This window comes from Leucoraja erinacea, chromosome 33 (genome assembly GCF_028641065.1).
Source record: "Leucoraja erinacea ecotype New England chromosome 33, Leri_hhj_1, whole genome shotgun sequence".
Lineage (NCBI taxonomy): Eukaryota > Metazoa > Chordata > Chondrichthyes > Rajiformes > Rajidae > Leucoraja > Leucoraja erinaceus.
In genome coordinates this window covers 14,423,095-14,450,617 of record NC_073409.1, presented here as the reverse complement: position 1 = coordinate 14,450,617, position 27,523 = coordinate 14,423,095, and the positions used below count along the sequence as shown (strand labels likewise).

Genomic DNA, 27,523 nt, shown 5'->3' with positions numbered 1-27,523 from the left:
GGTCTGGAAGATGATTCCAAATTCAACAAGGGATTTGGGGCAGTAGGAAGAAGAGAAAGGACAAAGGTGGCAAGGTGGCAGGTTTGGGGGGGGGGGGGGGGTGGGGGGGTGGGAAAAGAGCATGTTCACAGGGGGACATAAAAAGAGCATGTTACAGGTGGACATATAAAACTACAGAAAAAACAGCTGGTCCATCAAGCTGTTCCAACCCATGAGGCATACGATTCCTTATCTTCATCTCGCCTACCCCACATTGTACAACCCTTATAATCTCCCCAGAGGAGCAAACAGGGGAAAACCGCCAACTAAGGGAAATCCAGATGCACTGCCTTCTGTGAAGAATAGTTCTCGAGCCCGCTATAAGGCTAGCAGATGAAGACTGGATTGCAAATCCTTCAAACCTACATCCCAATTGGAATCAGTGCCATCAGAATAGGAGGATTGTTTATTCTATATTGGGAGAAATATTTCCAGAGTTTGAATTTCGAAATCTTTTCTGGTTTATTTTCCTAGACCGTCTCCCAGCTGAGGCCCTTGCAACAAATCGGGCTGGCAATGCTCAGCATTTACAAATTTTTCGATTCCGTTTCTGGGCCAGTAATGTGTGTATTAGACTTAGGCCAGCACTTACACCAAGGTGTAGGGAGGGAGGGCTTGTGGTCAGACAATGGTCAGCAACACTCTTCAGCTGCTGGTCCATCCTTCGTGGAATAGGACTTCTAAGTACCTCCGGTAGCAGCTGAAATAGAGCCAGACACTACACTATTCAAATGAAACCACTTCATGGCTATAGCTGTGGGAGCTCAGCAGTGCCAGCACACAACTAAAAATGGGCCAGTTAATCATTGTGAAGTTCTTCCCCTGCCGAGGCTCCAGAATTTCAAACCTGGACGGCAGCCCATTTTCCATTCAGTTAACCCCTCATGTACAAAGCATTCCTGATGGAACACATACCCTTTTGGTAATGTCTGCCCTCTGGGTTATAATACACAGTGCAGCCAAAGCCATTCTGCCCAAGTTGTCCATGTCAGTGTTTAAGACCTCCCACCTTGTGACCTCCTGTACTCTTCCATCTTCCCTTTTTTATGAATCCAAGCTATTGGGCTAAATCATTTCACATCTGGTGTTACATTGCAACTATGGACCATTACTATGGTAACCATCACATTTCAATATATTATAGACCAGAGTCAACCATTTGGCCCTTTGGAAGGGCTACCTGAATAATTCTGTTTTCCTGCTCATCCCACATAGGTGAGCAAGAACTTCCTTTATAAGTAATCTAATACCCTTTGCGAGGTTATTATTGAACACATGTTCCTGCCCTCTCAGGCACAGCTTTCCAAATCACAACAACTCACTGTGTAAAAACAATGTTTCTCCTTACTCTTTAACAACTAAAGTGGTTCTGGATTTTTTCCAACTAAACTTTATTAGAATTTTTCTTGAACACAGCAAAGCTTTTAAAGCCGTTCGTTCCAAGTAGTTCAGGGATACTTTTAAGTCTTTGAAGAACATTTTTTACCGTGCTGCAAAAAGAAACGAATAAAATCTAATTCTTAGACCTCAATCAAGAGCTCATATGCTAGGCTGGCACAACAGTGCAGTACTGCAAGCATGCTGCACTATTAGTGATGCAGATCGCATCCGAATGCTCTAATAGTTCATTTGTATGCATAGTAGCGTATCAGGTAGTGATGCTTTTCATTAGCTTCAGGGGCCATGACCCGAGGTGTTGCTTTTTTGTGAAGCTTACACATTCACTCAATGGCCATGTGGGTTTTCGCAAGTGTTCTGTTGTTTCCTACCACATCCCAAAGGTGGGGTATTGTGATTTGCCCCAAGTGTGGGTGTTTGGCAGGAGAATTGTGAATAGCTGATGGACATGTGAAAGAAAATAGGCAAGAGGGAAACAGTTGGGGGTGGGGCAAATGGAAGAGAGAGAAATGCTCTGAGAGTCAGCATGAACTCGATGGAGTGAATGACTTCTACCTTTCATTAAAAAAAGAAATTAGAAAATATTTTAAAGAACTATTGAAAGTTAATCACTGCTAATATTCAGCCCATAGTGAATGCCATTAAAAGTAAATCAGACTGATATTCCTCTTTGTAGGATCTTCCTATCAGGAATGGTATCTGCCATTTTTACCAATAATACTGTCCACAATGTGAACCATCACATAGCAGCTTATATTTGAAAGCACTGTATAAATACACAACTTCCTTTTGTTAGTGCTGCGTTGTTCAGTTGATCTGGTGCCAACTGCACTGACCTTAATAACTCTCAATAAACAAAACAAAAACACCTCATTAGGGCTAGCTTTGCTGATAATCTTCCACCAGTACCAAGAGCCAAGAGCTTCTAATAGACAACATGAGACATTCTATGACTCTGGCTTGATAAGGAGGAGGTACTTGGACAAACAACTCCAATATATCTTAAACTATCTCTCTAGGGAATCACACTGTTGCTCAGAAAGGATATGGTAGAGGGTTTTACATCTCACTTGTGCAGAGAAGCTGAAATATTGAAAAAGTTGGAAACACTTAGCAGGTTAGGCAGCGTATACCAAAAGAAAAATAGGGGTAATATTTCAGGTTTTTTTTAAATAGCATATTTGCAAAGTCTGCAGTATATTCACTTTCAATAACATTTAATCTTATCTGCCTTGGGTAACAATGACTTCCTAAAGATGTTTTAAACTGTATTGCTAGTGTCATATGTTCAAGTCTCTACTCCTTAGCAAATGTTCACTTGCCTGAAACTTTAACCCAGTTTCTCTCTGCACAGATACAGACTAATTTGCTGAATATTTTTTGACATTTTCGGTGCCATTTATGCTGAAATATATCCTCAAATTTATGCCAATAGTTAAACTGTGTGCCAACAAAGGTACATGATTTGTGCCCATTTAACGCTGTGGAAGGGGCTTGGGGAGAAATAAACAAAGAGAGAAAGATAAGCCAAGAAAGAAAATGAAATAAAAGTTAAAGAGGAGGAATATTAATGAAAATTCTGGCATCTAGTTTTTCAGAATGTAATCCAACAACATTTAATCAGCAAAGCTATCACAATATTTTGAATCATGCTGCCAAAACTTAGTAAAATAAAACAATTCAAAAGACCCGACAGAGAAAAGATCCAAAACACTCATGTACGCACTCTCATTCCAGGTAGTAAAGGATTCTTGTAGAAACAAGGAACAACAGATGTTGGTTTACAAAACAAAGACACCGGGTGTTGGAGTAACTCAGTGGGTCAGACAACACCCCAGGAAAAATGGATAGGTGATGTTTTGGGGTTGGGACCCTTCTTCACACAGATTGTGGGGGTGAGAAAGGATTATTTTTCTTCAAGGAGCACCATCATGGAACTGCTTCTATTTGAGGTGCAAAAACACACAGTATTGGAGGCAATCCAGTATGCTCAATTGAAAGAGTGGGGTGGGAGAGAATCTAAGACAGGGGTTGGCAACCTTGTTCTGCATAGGGGCCAGGACCCATGTCCGTGAGCGGATGGCAGCCCACATCTATCGCTATAGTGTGACACTTTTTCGCATTAGTTTTCACGGGTTTTTCCAATTCGTTTTCTGCAGTTCCCAGGTTCCTCACGTGCCCCGGGACAGGCTGCAGTTTCCAGGTCGGCTCCCCTGCCCCGGGACTCGCTGTAGCGCCCAGGTCGCCTGCGTGCCCCGGGAGCTGCTAGCCCCAGATCAGCTCGCGTCCCCGGGACTGGCTATAGTTCTCAGGTCGTGAAAACGAAATGAAAAATTTGCTGCCCGGATGATTTCGGGTTATGGGCCGAATCCGGCCCGTGGGCCGTAGGTTGCTGACCCCTGGTCTAAGGGAACAAGAAAACCCAAACCATATTACTGCCACATCAAGTACAAAAGAAAAGTCAGAACCAGAGTGAAAGTTCATTTTTAAAGATATTTGTGTAATTAGGTTCAACATTTTCTTACTTCAAGTCATCCAAATAAAAGTTTCTCATGTATTCCAGGTCTTTAATTACAAATAACCTTTTGATAGTAATTGGATCGAGGGATACAGTACTCAGCCATTCCTGTTGTGTGCACTTTCTATTCTGGTTTGACATTAACCCTGGCACAGGACACATTTTCAGCCATGTTCTGTAATCTAGTCAGAGACTGTAATGAATGGCGAGTTCATTCCACAACTGGTGAGGGAGGGAGAGGGTGATGTACCAGTCAGATTATTTGTCTGTAGCTGCTTTATTTTTGACAAAGGAGCAGGCAGAAAGAAAGTTATCTCTGAATGTACCATGCCATTTCTAGAGCGAATCACTTTTGGTTAATGACCCTGTCCCACTGTACGAGTTCATTCAAGTGCTCTTCCGAGTTTTAAATAAATCAAACTCGTGGTAAGCACATAAAATGAACGTAGCTGGTACGTCGGAGCTCGGGGACGTGTCTTAGCGGCTCGTAACGCCAACGGCAGGTACTCGGGAAGACTCGCTAACGGCAGGTAAGATCGGGAAGATTTTTCAACATGTTGAAAAATGTCCACGAGAGCCCCGGTACTTACGAGCTGCCATTACCGTAAATCTCCGAGTTCGAATCAGGGCAAACTCGGGGAGAACTCTTGAATGAACTCGTACAGTGGGACAGGGCTTTAAGTAGATCAACATGGAACAGGAGCAAAATGCCGAGGTATTTTTTAAACCACAATAATTTGTGTCCTATCACAAAATTATTTGAAGACAGAAGTAAATATGAAACAAATATTTTGTACCCTGTTACACGTGTTCAAAGATATAGGTTTGGAGGAACATAATAAAGAGTTGAAAGGAATAGAGGTTTAAGGAGGGAGTTCCAGACCGATGAACCATAGCTATGGAGACACTAGAGCCATTAGAGGCCGGAATCTTGAGCAAAACACAAAGTGCTGGAGGAAGTCTGAGGCTCAGACAGCATCAGCGGAGGAAATAGATGACATTTAAGCTTGGGTCTCTTCTTCAGACTGATAGCTGGAAAAGGTAGGTCAGGACAAACCATGGCAAATGATAGATGGATACAGATGGGTTGTGGGGGTTGATTGGCAGATGGTGACAAAGATTAGAAGTGAAAAGTGTTGGATAAGAAGCAGTAGTAAAATATAAAGCTGGAGGGTGGGATGTGGGACAGGAGATGAGTGTACTAAGGAGGGGAAAGATGCAGAATGACAATATTTGAGATGGTGGGAGAATGGAGGCAGACTGGGGTGTGGGCACAGAAGAGGGGGCAAGGGAGTATTAGTTGAAGTTGGAGAATACATAGTTCATAATGTTAGGTTGTAAGCTACCCAAGCGGGATATGAGGTACTGTTGCTCCAGTTTGCGTGTGGCCCAACTCTGGCAGTAGAGAAGGCAATGAACAGAAAGGTCAATATGGAAATGGGATGAAGTTAAAATGGTTGGCAACCAGGAGATCCAGCAGGCCTTGGTGGACAGAGCACTAGTCAGCGAAACGACCAGCTACTCTATGCTTGGTCTCGTTAATGTAAAGGAGGCTACATCAAGAGCATCAAAATGTAGTAGACGATAAGATGCACATGAACCTCTATTGCAACTGGAAGGGCTGCTGGGGTCCTTGGATGGAAGTAAGAGAGGAGTTGTAGGACATGTTTTACATCTCTTGCAGTTGCAGGGGAAGGAACCCTGGGAGGGAGTGGGCTGGGTGAACCAAGGAGTTGTGGAGGGTGTGGTCTCTACAGAAAGTGGAAAGGAGTGGGGATGGGAGATGTGATGTGATCACATTGAAAATGGCAGAAATGGAGGGAATAATGTGTTGAATGCAGATGCTGGTGGGTGAAAGGTGATGACAAGGGGAGCTCTATCCTTATTCCGTTTAGGGGGAAAGAGGTAGTAAGAGCAGAACTGCGGGACACAGGAGGCATGGATGTAGGCTCTAGCTATAATAGCATGGGGGGGGGGGGGGGGCAATTGGGAGGATAGACCATGCCTGCTGAAGAAAGAGGACGTCTTGAATGGACTATGGTGGAAAGCTTACGCGAGGGAGCGGATATGGCAGAGATGTAGAAATTGAGAGTATGGGATGGTGCCCTTGCAAGAAACAGGGTGGGGGTGTGAGGAGGTTATGTCGAGGTGAAATCAAGTGCGTCTGTATGGCTTAATTTCAGATAGCTGGCAGGGACGGGGGTGAAATATGTGTCCGAGCAATAACGCAATGAGATTCAGAGGCAATGGCTCAATGACTTCCCAATATTTAGCCAGAGGGAATTTCTGCTCAGCCAAACCATCTGACAAACCGAAAAGGCAGCCAAACTGCAGTTCTCTCCTTCAGCTTCCATACGAATAGAATCAGCTGCAAAGGGAGCACAGGTCTAAAGGCCGGATCAGACAATTTAATAGTGCCTATGCAGTGCAAGAGCCTACAGATAGTTATGTGGGCACACTCAGGTTATCCAAGTCCTGCCGTTTACTGCGATTCATTGGAGGGGCCTACGTTTGGGGGTGGCAAAAAGTTAGAATAAATTACCATTAAATAAGAAAAAGCAAAACTAAAATCTTCAGGGTTTAACTATAAACCACAGTAACTTGGAGCTATCGCAATACTAGAACAATAGCCGTAACAAAGCAGGAAACCTGATTGAGGCCCATACTTCCCCCAAGTAAACAATTCACAACCAATTCAGAGAGTGCACGGCACCATAATGGAAGTACTCAAGCCTTTATTTTTTCCACATCCCTTACCTTGATCAATCCAGCTCGCCTGGGAGACGCTCTTCAAGTCTATCACAAAGCAGCTATAAAAGGCTGGAGCTGGAAGCCGAACAGAACTATTGTCAGACTGTCCGGCAATTGGCACTGTAGAAGAAATCACAGGTTGCTAAGCCCCTGTCAGGCTTCCTTGCCCCAACATAGATCCATCAAGCTATTTGCAAAGAGAGGCTGTGGGTGGGGGTTTGAAGAAAAAATGATTTTTTTTTAATTTTAAAGAGGGCAAATTGCTTCCATTCTCTTTTGTTTCAGGTTTGCTTCACTGAAAATGGCCCTGGCATTCAGCCAGTAACGCTGCAGTCTCCCCACCACTGCAGGGTTCAAAGAACGGAAAGAAGGGTGGGGGGGTGGGGTCACTCTCCACACAAGATGTATCAAAGTAAACAAAGTCACAGTGAGAAAGTTAATAGACTACAGCATGCTGCTATATGCAACAGCAGCCAATTAACAGGCCACTTTCTAGTGGTATCAACACAAATGGTTACATTTGGGCTGCTTCTAGCTGAAGACTCTCTTTTCATGCCTTCCAGAGAAGGGGAATTACAGAGAGTGAACACTTTGTGATCCTAAAGATTTACAGTGTCAAGATGTCAAGCGTTGTTAAGGCACAGAGGGCCTTTCAGCCCATTGTAAGAATGAAAACAGGAGCAGAAGATGGCCTTTTGATTCCTTGCAAAATATTTGCACTCATACAAACTGTCAGGATGCCACACAACACTGTTACAGCTGACATGGGCATTAATTGAGTAGTCACTGTCGCAGTGTAGCAAACGAACAGCAAGATCCCACAAAACAGCAAACACTTGCATATGCTTTCCTTATTGCTACACATACTCATCAATTACCATTGCAGGGCAATTCTCAAATCAAGCAGTTCAGGTTTCTTCATCTTCTTAGTGACATGGATTCCCGATTCAGTATTGCCAGTGGATGGGTATCCGTGTCCAAAGTAGGATTTGAATACAATCCCCACTCATTACCCTCATCCCCAACCATTCAAACAGAACAAAACTTGCAGATGCAAGAAATCTGAAATAATAAATAATAACAGAAAGTTCTGTGGATACTCAGGTCAAGCAACATTACTGGAAAGAGAAACAAAGAGTCATTGATGCGAAACACTAATTTCTATCTCTACAGAAATGCTGTCTAATTTACTGAGCATTTCATGAGATCATGTCATAGGAGCAGATTTAGGCCATTCAGCCCATCGAGTCTGTTTTCCCCACTCAAGCGCATTCTCTCCCCCCCCCCCCCCCCCCCCCCCCCATAACCTTTGATGCCCTAAATAATCAAGAACCTATCAATCTCCACTTTAAATATACCCAATGACTTGGGTCTCCCCAGCCATCTGTGGTAATGAATTCCATATGTTTATCACCCTCTCGCTAAAGAAATTCCTCCTCAAATCCATTCTGAAAGGTATGTCCTTTTATTCTGAGAATGTCTTAGACTCTCCCACTACTGAAAATATCCTCTCCCCATCTGGTATTTAGTGCATATATTCTGCTTCCATAAAGGTTTGATTGATACTGGAAACTGATCTGTGAGCACAATGGGGTACAGCACAGTTGAATGAAGGTAAAAACATAACTTTTACAATGCAGCAACCCTAGGAATAAAAGTCACCCTCATTACCAGTGTGAGATCTCACTCACCCAGGTGTGACCCGACAAGAATAACCAAACACAGCAGCCAATTAAAGGAACATTTTGACATTTTAAGGCTCTTTTAGTCCCACGAAGGAGAGATGATGGTAAAAACACACATATTCTTTTCGGCCTGAAGTATGGTGTTGATAGTTTGATATAGTTTGTTGAGGTGGGAATGGGGAAACATACTATCTTATTGTCCATGGAAATGTACCGAAGATATGTACATGCAAAATGCGCAGGCTCATTATACATTACTATTGGATAGAGAACCAATGAGCAACTCATTCAAGACAATGATACAATTATCATTACCCCTTTCATTTCATCTTACACTTTAGCCATATAATAATGAAGTCTGAAGAATGGTTCCATTCACCGATAAATTTTCTCCAGAGATCTGACTAATCTGCTGAGTTTAGCATTTTGTGCTCATCTTTAATAATGAAATATGACATGTAATTACATTGCTCCAAGTGAGTATTTCCCAGAGATAACTCATTGGATTATGGTCCTCAGAATGGAGATCACTTTTGGATCTATCTATATATCTATATACACAAGTAAAACTCTCATCTTGTTATCCTCCGGTTTATGTTGATTTTACATTTGCACAAAAACAGAACGCGATAGCGCTACGATTTTTCGCCACCTTACTCGCCGTTGTCCTGTGCTGCAAATGCACCACCTTTGCTCCGATTGGTGGTACATTTTAAAAGTTATTAAGGTTTAAAATTCTTTAAAACCGCGCATGCGTAGATTGGTCCAATCTCCTGTCAGTCACGGCCGGGACAGCGACACCCCTTCCTGCACCATCGGCGCACTGATTGGGCGCGTTCACTGTCAGTCACCGGCTGCACCCGCCTCTGTCGCCGGTCAAGGCAACCTTGAGATTCTGGGGAGGTGAGGAGGGAGAGTGGGTGAATTGAGGGAGAGGGAAAACGCTTTGCAATAATGGATCTCGTCACAGCAGGCAGCATGTGCCCACACTAACCCAGCATTGGAGGAGGAGCCCGCATATGTGCACGAAAATAGGCTAAAATGTGATCAATGCACTGAAGCTTAGTCAATCAGAAGAGCTTTTTGGTCAACGATTTCTATTTTCATGCCCAGCCTGGTACCCTAGCTGTACTTTAGAGGCATAACTTCATGAAAATTGTTAACGGACTGAGATAGTGAGAGGCAGCAGAGATAATTTAACCCAGTTTGGTGATCTTTCGATATGCAATCTTCAGGCAAAGGAAGATGTTGGACATTGGTCCTTGGAATTTCAATGAATGCCAGGTTGAATGCTATGTGGTCACTAATCAGGTGAAATCAGTAAACCTTTAGACACGATTTCGCAAAAACTGCAGGAATTGTCTTTTTAATCCCAATTTAGCATGTAAAGTACAAAATGAACAAGCACCAACCAAACTATGTTGAGGAAAATAGCAAAGAGAAAGCAAAAATCCAATTGTAACCTTTATGTGGACTCTCCACGCAATTAGATATTGAGTCACTACGGGTTTTCAGATTCTCCAATCAATACTGGCAAGTGATTGGACATTTAAATATTATTGGGAATATAGCAGCATCTAATTCTGATGCCCTCCAAGATGGTTGCAAAAGAATGGAACATTACCCTGCGGAAGTCAATTTGAGGTTGCGGAGCAAAGGCATAGTTAAGAAGAGGGATGGGCATGCAACCTGTGGCATGCTTGACCTTGGAGTGTGCAAATCTCACGCACATAGAGTCTGAAACAGGACTGTCCTGTACATCCATACATGGATATCCTTTAATGTGAAAAGCACAACACAAATGGTTGTGTGATTTTTTTTTTAAAAACAGCTCCTATGCTATGATAGTTAACACTGGGTGTTTCTGGGAAAGCAACTCCATTGAAGGGCTGTAAGCAGCTGTGTTTAATTGTGCCTGGGGTGCTTAGTTTTAAGATTTACTGCTTAAAAAAAACGCTCCATTGCAATGTATAATTGTGCTGGGCGAGTTGCCTGCAGACAGGGAGGAGACCACAATATTAATTCTGAGCAGCTGACATTGACTTCTCCCTCGCGCTCCCTTTCCTGCTCCCTCATTAACATAATGCATGGAAAAACATTCCAAGAAGCAGGGCAAACAAAACGTTATTGGGAAGATGAGCCCATTCATCTCACTGAAGCTTTACTAACCAATGAGCCTCCTAGAATATCTTATATTTAGCATTTTGGTTTTGGAGTCTTCAAAAATATGAAATATTTTTCTTGAAACACCCAGGCCGATTAATTCAAACTTTTTTCAAGTAAAGAGTTCTTTCTGGCAATTGCCTTGAATTTTGTCCTCATTAAATTATCCTACCTTCCTGGATCAATCACAGAGTCGGAGCTGGTAGAGCTCCCGCCTCATGGCGCCAGAGACCCGTATACGACATTGAATGCTGTCCGTACGGAGTTTGCATATTCTCCCTGTGATCGCGTGGGGTTTCTCCATGTGCTCTGGTTTCACCCACATCCCAAAGATGTATGGATGTTTAGTTTAACTGGTCTATATAAATCGCCCCTAGTTTGTCAGCAGTAGGAAAGTGGGATAACAGTGAACAAGTATCAACAGATGATCAATGGTTGGGGTGCTCAGTGGCCCGAAGGACCCGTTTCCGGGCTGTATCTCTAAATTTAACTTAAATGAAACAACCTTTGAATCTATTTTGAGTTTACTGTTGCTATCAGGTAGGTTTGTAACAGACCAAAGGAAAAATCTTGCACAGCAAAAAGTGTTATCTGAAATGCTATCAATGGAGTTCATCCTATTAGGTATAAAACCCTTTTTACACAAGTTCCACCATTTCAATAAAAACTCACATTTATAATCAAATCTAGTAAAATGTCCCAGAACACCTCAGAGCATTGGGAAAAAATCTGACCCAGTTATCATGAAACTTTCTCAGGCAACTGGGAATTCAGTAATGGAGTTGATAGTGGGAAAAAGAAGGAAGGACATGGAGAGTGAATGGGTACCAGACTGCACTTTCTTAGAATCAGTAATCTGGAAGGAGTGCAGAAAAGATTTACAAGGATGTTGCCAGAGATTGGGCATTTTAGGACTTTATTCCTTGAAGCACAGAAGACTGAGGAGTAATTGTATGCACAATCATGAGGGGAATAGATAAGGTGAATGCACGGAATATTTTTCCAAGGGTGGAGGAGCCAAGGAGAGGACAGGTTTAAGGTGAGAGGGCAAACATTTAATAGGAACCCGAGGGGCCTGTTTTTTCATGGGTATATGGAATGAGCTGTCAGAGGGGGTAGTTGAACAGGTACTGCAGCAGCATTTTAAAATATATTTAAACACTTCCATGACTAGGAAAGGTTTAGAGGAATACGGGTCAAATGCTGGCAAATAGGACTAGGCAAGATGGGACACCTTGGTCGGCATGGATGTTAGACCAAAGGGAAGGTTTCTACAATGCATGACTATAATCCACCTCCTTAAAAAGAGGGCCAGTTCTTCGAGAGTTTATTTGGTCTATTGAGCCTGTGCAAGTGCTTTCCAAGTGCAGTCTATACTTGTGCATCATGTCTTGATGTTCACAAGCTCATTAAATGACCGGGACAAGATTAAAAAATGAACCTGCGCTGCTACTGCTGATACTAAACACCAAATTAAGTCCTAGCACCATCTAGTAGCTTCGACAACCCAGATAGCCACACATGGCCAATAAATGATTTGTATCCTGGAAAGTTGCAAATGGAACTCTCATTATATGTGACCTTGTTTCTTAGAAATGAGGAGGAACATGGAAGGCCACAAGTTCTGTGTGTTCACCAAGTAGCTGTGTCAGTAATATTGCCTTTCCCGTTCACCATGCCACTCCACCAACTTCTGTGTCCCTTCAAGGTACTTGCATGTATCTATACATAACTAAAGCTCTGATCTTGTTATCTTCCAGTTTGTGCGGTCATTCTATTTGCGCAAAAATAGTACGTGATAGCGCTACGATTTTTCACCAGCTTACACACTGTTCTCCTGAGCTGCGATTGTACCAAGTTTCGTTCCAATCGGTGGTCTAATGTAAAAGTTAGCGAGGTTTGAAAAATCTTAAAAACAGCGCGTGCGCAGATCGATCTCCTCTCCTGTCGTTCAGCACCATGTCGACTGGTCTTTTCTCCTGTCACTCCATGGGACAGTCTGCCCCTTCCTGCACCATCGCGTCTTTACTGGAGCCGAGGGAGGCTCTGGATGGCCAGCGGACGTCTCCAACCAAACACAATTTTCGGAGGGAGATTGGGTCAGAGACCAGACCCGAAGTAGCCCAGTGTCGGAGACCCAGCCCAGCATCGGAGATGTCGCCGATATCACGATACGGAAAGCGGAGACTCCGACCCCGACGGAATAGAACGATCACCGCCCGCTGTGAGTCCCCATCGCAACGTCAGCTCCAGCCCCTTCCCATCCAGACCCCCTCGCTGGCTTCTGCCCCCCTCCCCCATGATACCACCCTCTCCCCCACAATCCCCATCTTTTCTCCGAGCTCTCTCTTCCCCCCCCCCCCCCCCCCCCCCCCCCCTCATGTGCTGCTGGAACATTCAGGCTCCACTCTGCAAAACGGCCAGAACATTGTAAAAATGTTCTTAGTTTTGTCATTTGGCCTGTGTGTGGAGCCAAGACCAACAATACCCAATACCAATCAGAGGATGGGGAAAAATACATGCATTTATGGATCAGATTTTGAATGCCTGCAGACTGTAGGGAAAATGCATAATCAAGAGACACACATAGTGCTTTGCAGTTGAGATCTTGGCAGAGCAAAAAGTTACACTAGATCTGTCCCCAACTTCAGACTCCGTCATCTTCTAATTCAATTTCTCTACTCCACTGAAGCCAAACTTCTCTGAATAATCCCAACACTGTCCCTATTGCTTCTAAAATGTTCAAATCCCTTAGCACAAGTCAGCAGTAATGTGGATAGGACTCCACATTTACATGTCTATCACAGCACAATGTTTCATTATATCTCTTCCCCTAGTGTTCAAGAATAAGAAATTGCCCTTTTATTTAAAGCAATGATTAATTTTACTTGATTCTAACCTAGTTCATGGTAAAGGAAACTGCAACTGAGACAAAGAGCATAGAGGGCATGAAGTTTGAATGCCATGGTTGGCATTCAGAGAACCAGTATCAAATTTACTACCCACAACTACCAGAATAGTAGTAGATGTCAACCATTACCCTGCCTTCAATGCCTATCCATTGAATAGGATTTATTCGGGCAATAATGATTTACCAGGGTTCCAAGGACCTATTATTAAAGCTGGAATCTTTGAGACGCAAAAGATTGATGGATCATATTCAGATTCAATTTACTGTTATATACAGCAGGGGTGCAATGAAATTCCTTCATAGAGTACACAGCATACATAGTGATAGACACACATATAAACAGCAGAATGGTGCAAAGTGTATAGTTTATTCATAAATAGATACAAGAAAAGTGGATTTCAAAGAGTGAAAAAGTGGTAATAATGCACCGACATCCGATTGCATCCACATGGAAACTAACTCTTCAATGTATACATGAAAGTTTACCACTGGTATTAGGGAGGGGCGGTTCCCTTCAGCGGAAGTATTTTATTGGAGGCTGTTAAGGAATTCATTAACTAAGAAAAAGCTTGCAAACTCGTTGAAGATCTCAAATGATGAAAAAAAAAAGATCTAATCTTTGTAGAAATAGTTTTCATGAATGAATTCAATAACCATTACCCTTCCTGGCTCCAGTTTACTGGTGTGCCTCATAGAGGTTACTATGATGAATTTGCTCAAGTAGTTAGCGTAAATCACAGTGCAAACTCAAGCTTCTCCTTTGAAGCACGCCATGGGCAAAGAGTCAAAAGGCCTCTGCTGATAACATCGCATAATAACTCACGCCTCCTAGATCCCAGTGTGCACAGAGCTCACAGTCCTGATGTTATCTATTGAGAATGCGAGACAGATAGAGTAGGAGAGAGAGAGAGAGAGAGAGAGACACGCACGCACACACAGACACACACACTGAAAATGCCAGAGATGGGGAATTGGAACAAGGAGAATGGGCAAGAAAAAGGAGACGGCTGCAATACAAAAGGATGGAGAGGGATGCATCAGGAAGGTATAAGCTAACATTAATGAACGTTTCTGTGGAACACAACACAATCAGAAAGACCTAAAATAGACAAGGTAAACAAGTTTCTTTGCACTTGCTCTGTGGGGACATTCCTACTCTATTTCAGGTTTCCAGCATCTGCAGTTTTTTTTACTGACACTGCTCCTTGTGTTATTTCTATAACTGACCATATTCATAGCTTCCATTTAAATTTGAAAATACATGTTTGGTAGTAGAAATACTTATCTAAAAAGTGTAATAAATATGCATTGAAACCAGTATTTGCATTTATCTATGAGTTTTTCCCCCAAGCAAATACCCTTCTGGCCTGATGCATCTCTGATCAAATTCCAAATGTCAAGAGTCAGTCAGCCACTCCAGTGCTGAAAAGGGTTTAGGACGTGCCAGCTTTGCTGCCCTCCTTTTCATCCTCGCTGATGCTTAGCTGCACTTATTAGTGGAAGAGTGACTCAGAAAGGGAACAAGATGATTTCTTGTTGGAGTTACTGCCTAGGTAGTATTCCCTCACGTCCTCTGGGAAAATCCCAAGTTGCCGGTGCAGGTGCTGAGCTCAGAGTTACACCTTCCTAGTGCTCAGTTACTGAGCAAGAAGCAAGGAGATAGTCAAGGCTCCAGCTGGTGCATACTATTTAATGACTCCTGGAGAAAATGCAGGTGCACTGTGAGCAGGATAAGACCATTATTAATAATATGCTTCTTTCTCAGCAGTCCCTTGGGATCAATCACTCTGGTTTTGTGGGTTCAGAGATGAACAATAAGACAAATGTTGAAAGTGCAGATTCTTCCAGATGAAGGGCTAGAATAGTCTAAAGCTGAATAGTCTACGAGGTGGTGACTTCCTTCCTCTTGTACTTCCAATGCATGACCTGCAGTTACTCTATCACAATACTTATTCGAATGCTCCTTTGTCACTGAGTGACCACTGGTCAGATATTCCCAAGAGTCAATGAGTATCCTTGATTTTTTGTCTACGTATCTGGTCATCTCTTCTGATGACATGACTGGGAAAAATGTATTTGTTTCAAGAATTTGGTGCTGCACAAGAAAACAATATGGCCTGTCTAATATGGCCAGCTGAGTATGATGGGGATGTTAGTCTAGGAGAAGATACTGAAGTTGTTTACTTGGCCTTCCAGTGAATTGGGAGGATTTTGCAGAACTTGTGTTGGTGGCATTTTTCCAATACCTGTAGATAACTCAAGTCTCAGAAGTGAGAAGGTATATAAACTTTGTTGCATGGGTGGGGTAACAGAGATCAACACTTTTAATAAACGAAGGGACATTAGCACAAACACAAAAAAAATAAAGATACTAGTTTAATTCTAGCCCTTTCTAAAACATGGAGGTGGAATTGAAAGTTGTTTTTATGTAACATTCTGGAAGTACTTCAGTGTACAATTCTGGCTGTTGAACTTAGAAAAGTAGAAACTTTTGAAAAGAGAACAATTCAGATTTACCAAAATATTACCAAATCCTCAAGGGTTAAATACAAGGCAATATATTTGACAATTTAAGTTAGAGAACAGTTTACTGAAGTTATTTTTAAGACTTTGATTTGAGTTGCATGACATAGATGTTTTGGTATCGTGCTGGTATGTGCAGATGACTTACTCTTCCATCACAACATTGGGAAAGGCAAGATCCTCTAAACAGCCAGGAAGAGCATCAATGTAATTTCAATGGGTGAGGGGGTAGGAAATGTGGAATTGGAAAGCTTGGCTGGTTTCCTACAAACCAGTGAAATATTTTAATGGAAATGTATATATTTCACAGCATTGTGAAAGAGTACTTGGAAGCAACAAAACATTGGATGTCCAGCGTTGCAGGAATTTAGCAATTGGATGGTGCAGAAGCCACCCAACAAAAGACTCAATTCTTCTAAAGACAACACATCAGCTCACCACTCTTCCCCAGCCTTGCCCGCAACTCAAAGGAATGAAAAATCAGTGGAATTCAAATTCAACAATTCAAATTCCATTTAAAAGGATTGCATGCGATTTCAGTTCCATGAAAATAACACTATTCATCTGAGGACTTGGGTGGTAGTGTTAGGGGGTGGGGATAGTTGGCATGAGAGTAGACAAATAGATGAAAGCAAAGAACAGACAGAAAAAATATATACACAGGAGGGAGAGAGAGTACCATACACAGGAGGGTGCAAAAAGTAGAGACAGAAACAAAAAAAGTGTCAAATATGCAATGGAGAGAAACAGGGAAAGGAAAATAGAGAACAACACAAAAAGAGAGTGAAAGAAAACCGTTGCACACAAAGAGTTAAAATGAGCCCCTGGCTTAATGCACAGAATAGGTCAGTTTGAAAACGCAAGACTCCTATCCTGTGCACCGGGTCTGTCTGCTGGGAGAGCATCAATCACCCAGCCTTGCTGTTAGTAGTTTCAGTATCCGAACTTGCACGGTTGGGAGACAAGTATCCGATTTCATGGAGACTGCACTCCATTTTAATCGGTATATTGTTTTTGTTAAACATTTCCATTACAGAAAACCTCCCAATTTTTTTGTTTTAAGATCATAGCAGATAACAAGTCACATACTATTTCTCGGTCTGTGAAATGTAATAAATTCTACATGGCTTGGGTAGACTAGTAACAGGGAAAAAAAAAGTCTTGACTCGAGTTCAAAGGACGAAAATGTAAGAAAAAGTTAAGTGCTGTTCAGCTGCAATATAATTGCAAATAGAAAATGATTCTAATTATGGCCGGCTCCAAAAGGATTTTGTCCTTCTTTGCACCTCTCCCTCTGCAAAGGTTTATAACTAAACTTGGCTAAAAGATCAAGGAAAGAAATGGGCAAACAGATATTTTATTAGCATTTGTTGAATTGGCCGACTCCTGTCCCAATACCAAAGCTCACTGGCAGGGACTTTCGCTAATTTATTTCAAAGCAAGCGGTTACATCTGTATGTGGTTAATGAAACAGAAAAATGCTCTCTGGGTTGGGAACTTTACGTCTGATCAGTTTTCTCACCAAACTTTACACCCAAGGGCGTCAACATACATCTGCTGCATGGCCCTCATTTCCATTTGAGAAGCTAGGTAGGAAGTGTATATAGGTGCTTTGCCACAGTGGGGTCCACAACTTTGTGGGGGTTACCAGGACAGAATTTCCTCCAATTCATATTTATATTCCATCTTTATGATAATATAGTGAATAATTATTGGACCAATATAATTAATCTGTTAATATATGCAAGGATAATTAGGACAACTGACACAAAGTCTGGACAAGGTTTTTGGTTTAAAGGGGGAAAGTAATGCAGAGAAGTTTAGTGAGGGAATTCCAGAACTGGGGCCCAGGTAACCAAGGCCACCAATAATGAAGACAAGGCCACCAATAATAATGTACTTAAAATTGAGCAGATTAGGGTTGGATGAGGTTAACAGAAAGGAAGGGCACGAGGCCAAAGCAGGATTTGGAAACATTAAGTGAAAATAGTAAAAGTAATCAGGGGCTTCTGGATACAAAACCTAAGAAAATGAGAAAAGACAGGGGAACAAGTGAATGGGAATCAGAGTCCTGCATGGAACCCTGCCTCGAAGAATGCTGAGCTATAAGAGGCGACGGCAATGTAATTACACTGCAACTGAAAGGGGAAAAGGGCTTTGGATGGGGCCTTTCCCTCGAATCTCATGGATTTTGAAGACAAACGGAACCATCTCAGGACTGCTGTGGCATTGTACTGGAGTCTACTGGAACACAAGGTTGGCATGGTGGCACGGAGGTAGAGTTGCTGCCTTACAGCGCAAGAGACCCGGGTTCGATCCCGACTACGGGTGCTGTCTGTATGGAGTTTGTACGTTCTCCCATGACTGCGTGGGGTTTCTACGAGATCTTAGGTTTCCGCCCACACTCCATAGAGGTACAGGTTTGTAGTTAAAATTGGCTTGGGTTTGTACACTTGGCATAAGTGTAATTTGTCCCTAGTGTGTGTAAGCTTATGTTAATGTGCAGGGATCGCTGGTCGGTTTGGACTCGGTGAGCCGAAGAGCCTGTTTCCGCACTGAATCTACAAACTAAAAACTAAAAACGACTCAAGTCCTGGCAATTGATACAGTTTCCTTTGAACTGCTGTGGTGGACAGTCAATGTTTTGTGGGCTGCCAATAAAGGTACAAACTAGGGTTAGAAGACAACACCCCATCAAGCAGCACTAGCTGGACTGAGATCTGATTCCCAGTCCAACAAGAGTTGTGCAAGATCAGTTGTCGAATTAATCCAAGGGAATCAGGGCCATAATAGAGAATGATGGGCATGGGAAAATCTCAGCCAGTATCACCACTCATTAACACCCAGCACAGGCAGCACATCGATGCAGCAAGCTTGCACCCAACAGTGATCCCTCAAGGATAAACTTGCCTAACAGGATTACTGGGATCCTGGCTTGTATTGGCGATAAACTTGGCCCAAACATTAATAAGGAGTTGATGTTGCGACACAAGGCTGAATGGCTTGGCAGTTACTTTCCAAACGTGCTGCAGATTTGCCTACATTTTTTGATGATCATTAATAATTAAGTAATGGGAAAATGATAGGGCAATTTCCCCGATCACTGGTAGTCTTATTGATACGCGCACGCATTCCATGGATGAGCAATTTGTACATGATTGAGATGGTCTCCTCTGTGTTGTCCAATCATTTCCATCCCTATACACACCAATTAATCATCGCAGGAAGTCTACACACAACTACATCTGGACAGTAAAACCAAGTAACGCCAAAGTTGCAGGCCAAGAATGCCCCATGTTCTCCTCAAACACATTTTGGGGCACACGCATGGATTCAAACACGGAAGAGATTCAGCGCAGCCACAAAGCCAGGGAAATGCAACCAAACGATATGTTTACTCATTGCAACGATAAGGACAGAAAAATTATGGAAACATTCAGCAGGCTAGGCAGCATCATCTATGCTACCTAACCCCCGAGTGTTCCCATCTTCTCTGCTTTTGTTTTAGTTTTCCAGCAACTGTACTCTTTATTTTGCATGTTACCTGCAGCTGAGGTTCACTAACACTTCTGTGACCCTGAGCGTTTCTGTGATTGCCAATTGAGCTACCTCTCAATAGCGAATAAACCGGGACCATAGTACCTGCCAACGGCAGGCTCCCGCACTTGGATGGATGAAAACAAGACCACAATAACCTTGTTATCATTACAGTGCAGCTGATAGATGCTCTTTGTAGAGCAAGTCAGTCAACACCTCTTTCCGTGCAACTCAGATATACAGCCCTTTAGTGCTGGCAGCTATGTCTTCAAGGTTCCAAACTCTGGAATTACTTCCCCAAATCCCTCTTTCTCTTATTAAAATGACCTGGCTATTCACTGCTGTCCCAATATGTCCTCATTTAGCTCAGCGTGAAATTTTGCTTGGGAATGATTCTGTGGCGTCATGAATGCCACTAAATGTTAGTTGGTGCTGCAGAGGTGAAACCAAGTGATGCAGTGTGTTCACAGTACAGGGCATAGAGCCTCTCTCTCTCTCTCACACCCTCTTCACAATGTGCCAGCTCAGGCCACGCTATGGTTCCAATGGCACCAGAGGTCCTACTGTAAGCTCAGCCAAGTGGCTGTTTTCCGTTGAGGTTTGGCAGCAGTTCATCAGGAGGGGCGTCACAGCCAAGCGAAGCATTGATCTGACATTCAGCCACAAGTCCACACACATCTTCCAGCAGCCGTTACTGCACTGGACTGTAATCTGAACTAGGCACCTTGATAAAAATATTTATTCCACCAAATTAACCTCGGTGTAGCACTCCTCCAACTGCTAGGGAAATAAAAATAAAACAGATGGGAGCCTGAGCAGGCCATTCAGCGCCTCTCAGACCTACTCTGCCATTCAATAAGATCATGGTTGATCTAATCTTGGCTCCAAGTGTAATCTGACCCTCCTATCGACCAAAGGTCTCTCCCTCTCTGCTTTGAATATATTTAATGATTCAGCCTCCACAGCTCTCTGGGTGGAGAATTCCAAAGATTTATGACACATTGAGGGGGGATACTTCCCCATCCTGTCGATGGCCCCTAATCATGAAACTACGCCCCCTAGTTCTTGAATATCCTCATTGCATACCCATCAAGCTTCCTCAGAACTTTATTTCATTGAAATCACCTCTAACATAATCTGCAGAGTATAAACTTAATTCTTGGTGACATAACATTGTCGAACCAATCGCGTGAACATTTGCAGTAGTGCCTCTATCCTCAAATTAAGAGGCTCAAACTGCTTCAGATATGCTCTCAAAAGTCTTGCATAGTTCCAACAAGGCCTGTTAATCTTGTATCCTACATCCCGTGTAATAAAGGCCAACATTCCATTTACTTTCCTAATTACTAACTATAACAGCAGGCTAACTTTATATTTCTTTACTCGGACACCCAGATCTCACTCAATCCCAAAAGCAGATGCCTTATCCTCAAAGTTCCATAGTATGCCACTTTTTCCATGTGAATAACTGGGGATTAGCTTTATACATTTATGAAGAGGTATTTCCTCCCCCACTGGAGAAAATACTTATTTGGCTGCCAATTTACACAAAACTACCAAAGCAAAATACCTGAAAGGTCAATGATTGAAATCTTAACTCTGTTTCCACCTCCATAGATATTGCCTGGCCTGCTGTGTTTACAGCATTTTTTGTTTTTGTTTAAACAATTTAATCAGTCAAGGAATGAGTTCCTCTGATCAATCTCAACACTGTTTTAACTGCCACAATGAAACTACAAGCAACAATTGGAGGTTTACCCCTCCACACAGCTGTTACATCCTTGGTGCATGTCTCACATTTGGTTCCTCCGAGAGCCAGCTTGGAGATTATCAAAAAACTAATTGAGGCTTGAACTCCTCTCATCCACTTGAATTAATGCAAAACACACAGCGTTCAGATTTTTGGCAGTAATAATTTCTTCCCCAAATGCCTTGCTCTACTCCTTGTGGCGATTTGCCAATTTTGTGATAGCCTGAGCAGTCAACCACATTCCGCCATTTCCATTGGCACATCTCTCCTGGAGGGCATGACATGCAGTGCGACATCCCTGCCACGCCCAAAATAAAATTGGTAAAAGTCAGCCGCTGGCAGAAGAATCCAGGGTGAATCCAGGTATGCTCCAGGTATTTATTAGATTAATGCACAAACATAAAAATGTAATATGGACAAAGCAATCCACAAGCTTTGTATGAAGTCCCAATTTAACCATCCTTGCAAGCATAAAACAGCTAATCCATCATGTACAAAGCAACGCAATATTAAAATCCAAGATCTAAACTGATTTCACATATCATCAGTTCAAGCTAACATGCAGAGTCAACAACATATCAGTCCTTCTTATACAGGTGAAATTTTGTGAATATTTTTGGAAGATTTCATTATCAATCAAGTATTTGCAAAGGAGATAGAAAAACAGCACTACCAACAGTATTACTGCCCTACCAACAATACCAATCTTAATACAGGCTTCTCAATGCCCGTTCCATTAACACAATATACACACCATGTTGGCAACTGAAAGTCAAACTGCCAGCCTACCTGAGAAATCTCCAGGCGTGATATTTGGGGAATCGGTGGCTTCTGTTTCCGTGTAGGACACTGTGCATTCTGATGGAATAGAATAACAGATTTTAAAACAATACATCATGTAAAATATCTACAGTATTGTACTCAGCAGATCTCTAAAGAAATTCCTTTCTTAAAACCCACAATAATATAAAGCATCTGCACCAAAATGAAAAACAAGCCAAATCCCCCTCATTATGTTACAATTTCAGTTGGAACCATGATGTGGAAGTCCGCACATTTAGTTCATAATATTTTTAGTTTTAGACTAACGGTATCCAAACTGAACAGAGATAGAGTAAAGCAGCAGAAAAATCAAACATAACTTGCATGATCTGAGCCATCAAAAGCTGTATGAGCAAAGGTCAAACTCTAAGTAGTTATTGTCCTCCTCAATACCATTTGATTAATGCAGGGAGCAGAAAACATCAGTGGAAATATCAGTGCACTCTGAGCATTACTTTCCTTCAGGTGCATTTTTAAATGTTCATTAGAAGTTTTTGCTTTGAACAATATTCAAATTGGGAAATGTTTTCATGATGAAATAGTCAAGAGTTTAATCCAGGCCAAACTGAAGCTTGGCTGCTGACTGATTGCTTGCAACCTCAGCACCACACATTCACAACCACAGCCAGCCTCACTGAAGCTTCAATGTTTGGCAAGCCACCATGTAAAATAGCAGCAGAATTCACAAGCTCTCCTGATAGCTACGGGCTTCCTCTCAAGTCATGGTAAAGGGCCAGCTGAACTAGCCAATGCATAGTTGCTTTATTTAATTCCAATTAAAATCTTTCCAAGCCAAATTACTGCTATAACAACAAAAGCCTTGTTTTAAAAACAACTGAAAACAAAGTCATCGTAAATCCAGTAACCCTCCCTGAACCACTGGTTCTGAGATGGCAGGTGCCCACTGGCAATGCCAAATCCTTAACTTCATACAAGATATTTAAAATGTTTAGTCAGAGAATATTTTATGTTCATTAGGAACAAAAAAAATGTTGTATTGTAGGACAGTGACACATTCACTTCCTTGCAAACTATCACTAACTTTTTTTAACGTTCTAATTTCATAAATTAAAACTTACCCAATGGCTTTTCTTCGTCATTTGGAGAGAATCTGGAGTAAGGAGGAGGTGGAGAATCTGAAAACGAGGACATGGGAATTACAGAAAGAAAAAGTGAAGAGAAAAAAAAATCCTGCCTGCGTCTTGAAGGTTTAAATGTGGAGAGTGAGCATGCAGTAATTGCCCAGATTCAGTCGTCAGATGAATGAGGAGCCAGGCTGGCGCCAGGCATATGCAAACTGCATATTATTGCCACTCCTTCACCTAAATAGCTTTGGAACTTCTTAGGGGAAAAAAGGAGAAAAAAAACGAGTTGAAATCGATCTCATTTCAAAGGGATGATTCCAGATCTGATCTCCTCCCACAAGGACAGAGAGACAGAGAGGGAGAGGAGAAATATTTCAGTCGCGTTCGCTGGGGTTCTGGTAATCAATTGGGAGTTTTAAACAAACCGTTTAGACAGTGGGGAATTCCTTAAAAAGGGAGCTTCTGGGAACACCACGTGAAAAGGCGCGGCCAGGTGAAAGAGCCTAGCCACTTCTCACAGACTAAGAAATCCAAGTGTACTAAGGACGAAACAAAACGAAAATAACTGCCACTCAAATGATCGGATTTTCACATTAAAAAAAAGCGACATTTGCGTGTACACGATGTGAGTGCAAGGACCTAAAACTGGCCGATTCGCCTAACAATGCAGTCCAAACTGCCCGATAGCTTGAATCGGTAACATAAAAAGGTTATCGCGTCACGCATCAGTAATTCTTAGCTATTTGTAAAAATGCAACAGAACTTGAGACAAGGCTGTTTTATTAAGAGACAGTAGTTCCTTTATATTGGGCCAAAATATAACATACTCATGATTTTTAAACATAAATGTTCGCTATTAACTGCCCCAATATATATATATATATATATCGGTCGTCTTTTGGTATTCCTGGGTTACGGTTTAAGGTGAGACTTAAAAAAAAATGAATCGTTTGCAACCCGCTTTGCCATGCCCCCACCCTCCAACCCAACACGCCTTCTGCCAACTAAGGAGTCTCAAGGATGGAGATAGTGAGTGGGCATTTTTGAATAGACAATCTTCAGGTTAGTTGGCATGCATATCCCAAGTACTCGAACCCCTTTACATCCTCGAGTATTGCGGAGAGCACCCGTGAATTAATCTCAATGTGCCTTGTGAAAATTAAGTATATTTTTTAAATATCATTAAAAGCGTCTGTAAAATGGTGACTTGAATAATGAAATGGTCAGTAATTAAATTCTAAACTTAAATATATTCTTTTTTTTTAAAACTCAGATTAAATTTCACCAAGGTCATTGCATATTGGGGTGTTCACAAAAATAAAAATAATCCTTTCCACATAAGCAATAAATAAAGGTTACAGGAAAAAAAAACTTTGAAACCAAAATCCTACTCTAATCCAGTGTTGTGAAAACCTCTGCAAACCCAATGCCTGGTCCGACGAGGCGTTGACATAGATTAAATTAGGTAGCCCACCAGATCCCGTCTGTTGGGACATTTTTTTAAAACATTTATTTATTAAGACATGCTGTTGACAGTTTCATGGTTTCAGTCTTAGTGTTGCTTGTGGGAAGAAAATGCACAAAAAGTGTATTGAAACGCCTGGGGCCGCATACCCCGTTTCATTTCAATCACTCAGAGTGATCAGATTTTCATAGATTGCCCAGTGTCGAAATATCATTCTCCATCTCCCCCTCCCCCCAAATACCCCTCTAATCTAGACGAAGGACATCAAGTTTCACCTGTTGCCCAGCCCTGTCATTACCTGTCTGGGATACATCTGTTGAAACCTGATGAATGAGTGAGACAGACAACCAATTTACAAATGGTTTGAAATGTACATCTCTGTAATGAATGAAAACTCCAGCTCTCGTGAATGAAATATAGCCTGGCCTATAAACGAGATAAATTCCCATTTATTTATGTACGTTAAATAATTTATCCTAATCTGTTTACAAAATCAAATGCACATTCCTACAAACTGTATATTGTTAGATGCACTTTTCCTATTTTTTTTTAATAAACATTTTGATTTTGACTTCACAAAATGGCATTTGTAAAACTATGGAAAATATGATCCTCGAGACTGAGTGTCATATAAATCTTAGAGTATTTTTCGGAAGGGGGGGGGGGGGGGGGGGGGTAATATACTGACACATAATTTACGTTAAACTGTAGGCTCGGAATCATTTCCAAAGAAATGTGACATTTGTGGCGGGCTGGCTCATACTAGGTCCATGTGCTAAAAATAAATAGACTCGGCGCCCAGGCACTGAGATGCTCACGTGGCCTCTCAAAACCTGGTGGTGGAGGTTCAAATGGGAGCCTTTCACTTGCAACCCCAAGATAGGTTCTGTAGCTGTTTAACTTCTAGCCGAAAAAAAATGAAACCCCGTGGCAAGCGAGGCACCCAACAACACGCCGCTCTCTCCAAAAGAGAGCTTAACACGAATGCAACTGCACAAAGGTGGTGAATCCCTCGGGGATTTTAAACGTGTGAATGGGAGAGGGGGATGGGGGAAAGAAAGATTAAAAAGTTCACCTGGGCCGTACAGCCGACTGAAGTGATAGGGGTTGCAGCAAACAGTAGCGTGGTCCGCGCTCCTGGAAAAACCCTCGCAAGGATAAAGCCTCTTGAGTTCGAAGAGCTGCTTGAGGTCAGGCCACCTGAAAAGTCTACAAAGCAAGAGCTGGGGGGCCAGGGTCTGCTTGCCAACCCTCACTTCGTTCCTAGCCATTAGGACACAAGCAGTATGCAGTCCGCCTCTGCTCTCCACCGCCTGAGACAGCAGTTCCAGGGGCTTTTCCTTCAGTCTCTTCAGCAGCGAATGCGTTACTGACTTGAGCTCGTTTAACGATCCGGCCGGGTCGCTCCAATCCTCCGTCTCCTGCCCATTGCTCCCCGTTACCCGGCTTCGCCAAAGTCGCCGTACAAGGCCCGAACGTTTGGATCTGAACATGCGACGATTATAATCGCGATATCCGGGGAGTGCAATTTATAACCCCGCAGCTTCAGAAAGCACCCTTGTCCTGTCTCTCCCCCCTCTCTCTCTCGCCTTCTTCCTGGGAGGAGGGGGTGGGAGGGGGAAAGAGGGAAGGGGATTTTTAAAAAGGGAGATCAGACGGCATCAAGCCGGGGAGAGAGCCGTGCACCAGCACAGCCAGGCAGCTCCGGGACCAGATCACACCTACACAGTTCACCAATCTGCAACATTCGGCTATAAAAGGGTACTGTGCAAAGGGTACTGGAGTAAAAATCTGCAACAGTACCCACTGCAAAACAAAAATTGCAACAGTAACCAATACAAAAAAATCGCACTAAACTATCACATCCAGAAAAGCAATGCACAGAGAAAGGGCAGAAATATATATATTTAAAATTCTTCTGCGGGATTTGCAATTCCTATCCAATGTACTGGCCCCCGTTCCCCTCTCTCAAAACACCTCTTGATTTTTCTTCAAAGCTGCAGTCTTCAAATGCTCTTTTCCCTCCGCTGTAATAGATCCAAAAAAATTGCAAGCGAGATCTTGAGTAATTTCGATTCTTTCCAGTAATGCACACTGCAGACCACCAATGCAACGTGCCAGTTACAGGCGTATACAAGAATCCCAAGTTATTAAAAAGATCAAATATAGACAGGAGTGAGTTGCAGAGTAGATTCAGCGGGTCCGCTCCGTGCACCCTGTACGGACAGTTAGACTGCACTGTGTGGATTTTCTCTCTCACTCTCTCTCTTTACAACACACTGGGCCTCCTAGGTTACATCTCAGCCATTGGCTGTCTGTAATCATGTGGTAGTCTAGACATTTTGGCGCGGCTCAGATCTGTACTGATTGTTGCGCAAATAAGGTTTCCAGTTTCTTAACTCTTAGCGCACCAGAGATTTTCTTGCAAACGTTGACCACAATTTTTTTTTTGCGTAGCAGAAATTATTATACAAAGAAGTAAGCCGCAAAGTGCCTATTAGCACGGTTTCAGCCTCTCCTCCTGTTGGACTGGAGGATCGGGTTTTCACTGACACGCTGATCGCCCTTGAGCGCCGAGGTTCCAGCCTCGGATACTCCGCTTCAGTCCGCGCAGGTCCAACCCATTACAACATTGGATTCATCCCTTTCACATCCCAAAGCACGCAACCACTTTTTTTTGGAAGTAATTGCAATACAGAAGTCAGAAATGTGATAATGGATTAACAATGTGTATTATGATAAAGAACCAGACTTACTGGCGATATTTACTAGGTCGGGCAGTATCTGGAGAAGGAAACATTTCACGTCCCTAGCCTGGGAAAAATATGTTTGGCGATGTTGATTGCATAGTGAATTTTGGTCTCAAGATACCTCCC

General features: G+C 42.5%; 1 protein-coding gene across 1 annotated transcript in view; it reads right to left on the bottom strand.

Moving 5' to 3' along the window:
• Nucleotides 1-26,926, bottom strand: part of smad6b (SMAD family member 6b) — a 52,487-nt gene extending 25,561 nt beyond the window's left edge. The window contains exons 1-3 of the mRNA XM_055661418.1: nucleotides 25,723-26,926; nucleotides 23,177-23,233; nucleotides 22,065-22,133 (exon numbers count right to left, since the gene is read on the bottom strand). Of these exons, the coding sequence (XP_055517393.1) occupies nucleotides 22,065-22,133; nucleotides 23,177-23,233; nucleotides 25,723-26,140 (544 nt within the window). The 5' untranslated portion in view covers nucleotides 26,141-26,926. The remainder of the gene's footprint in view (nucleotides 1-22,064; nucleotides 22,134-23,176; nucleotides 23,234-25,722) is intronic.
• Nucleotides 26,927-27,523: the final 597 nt, after the last annotated feature.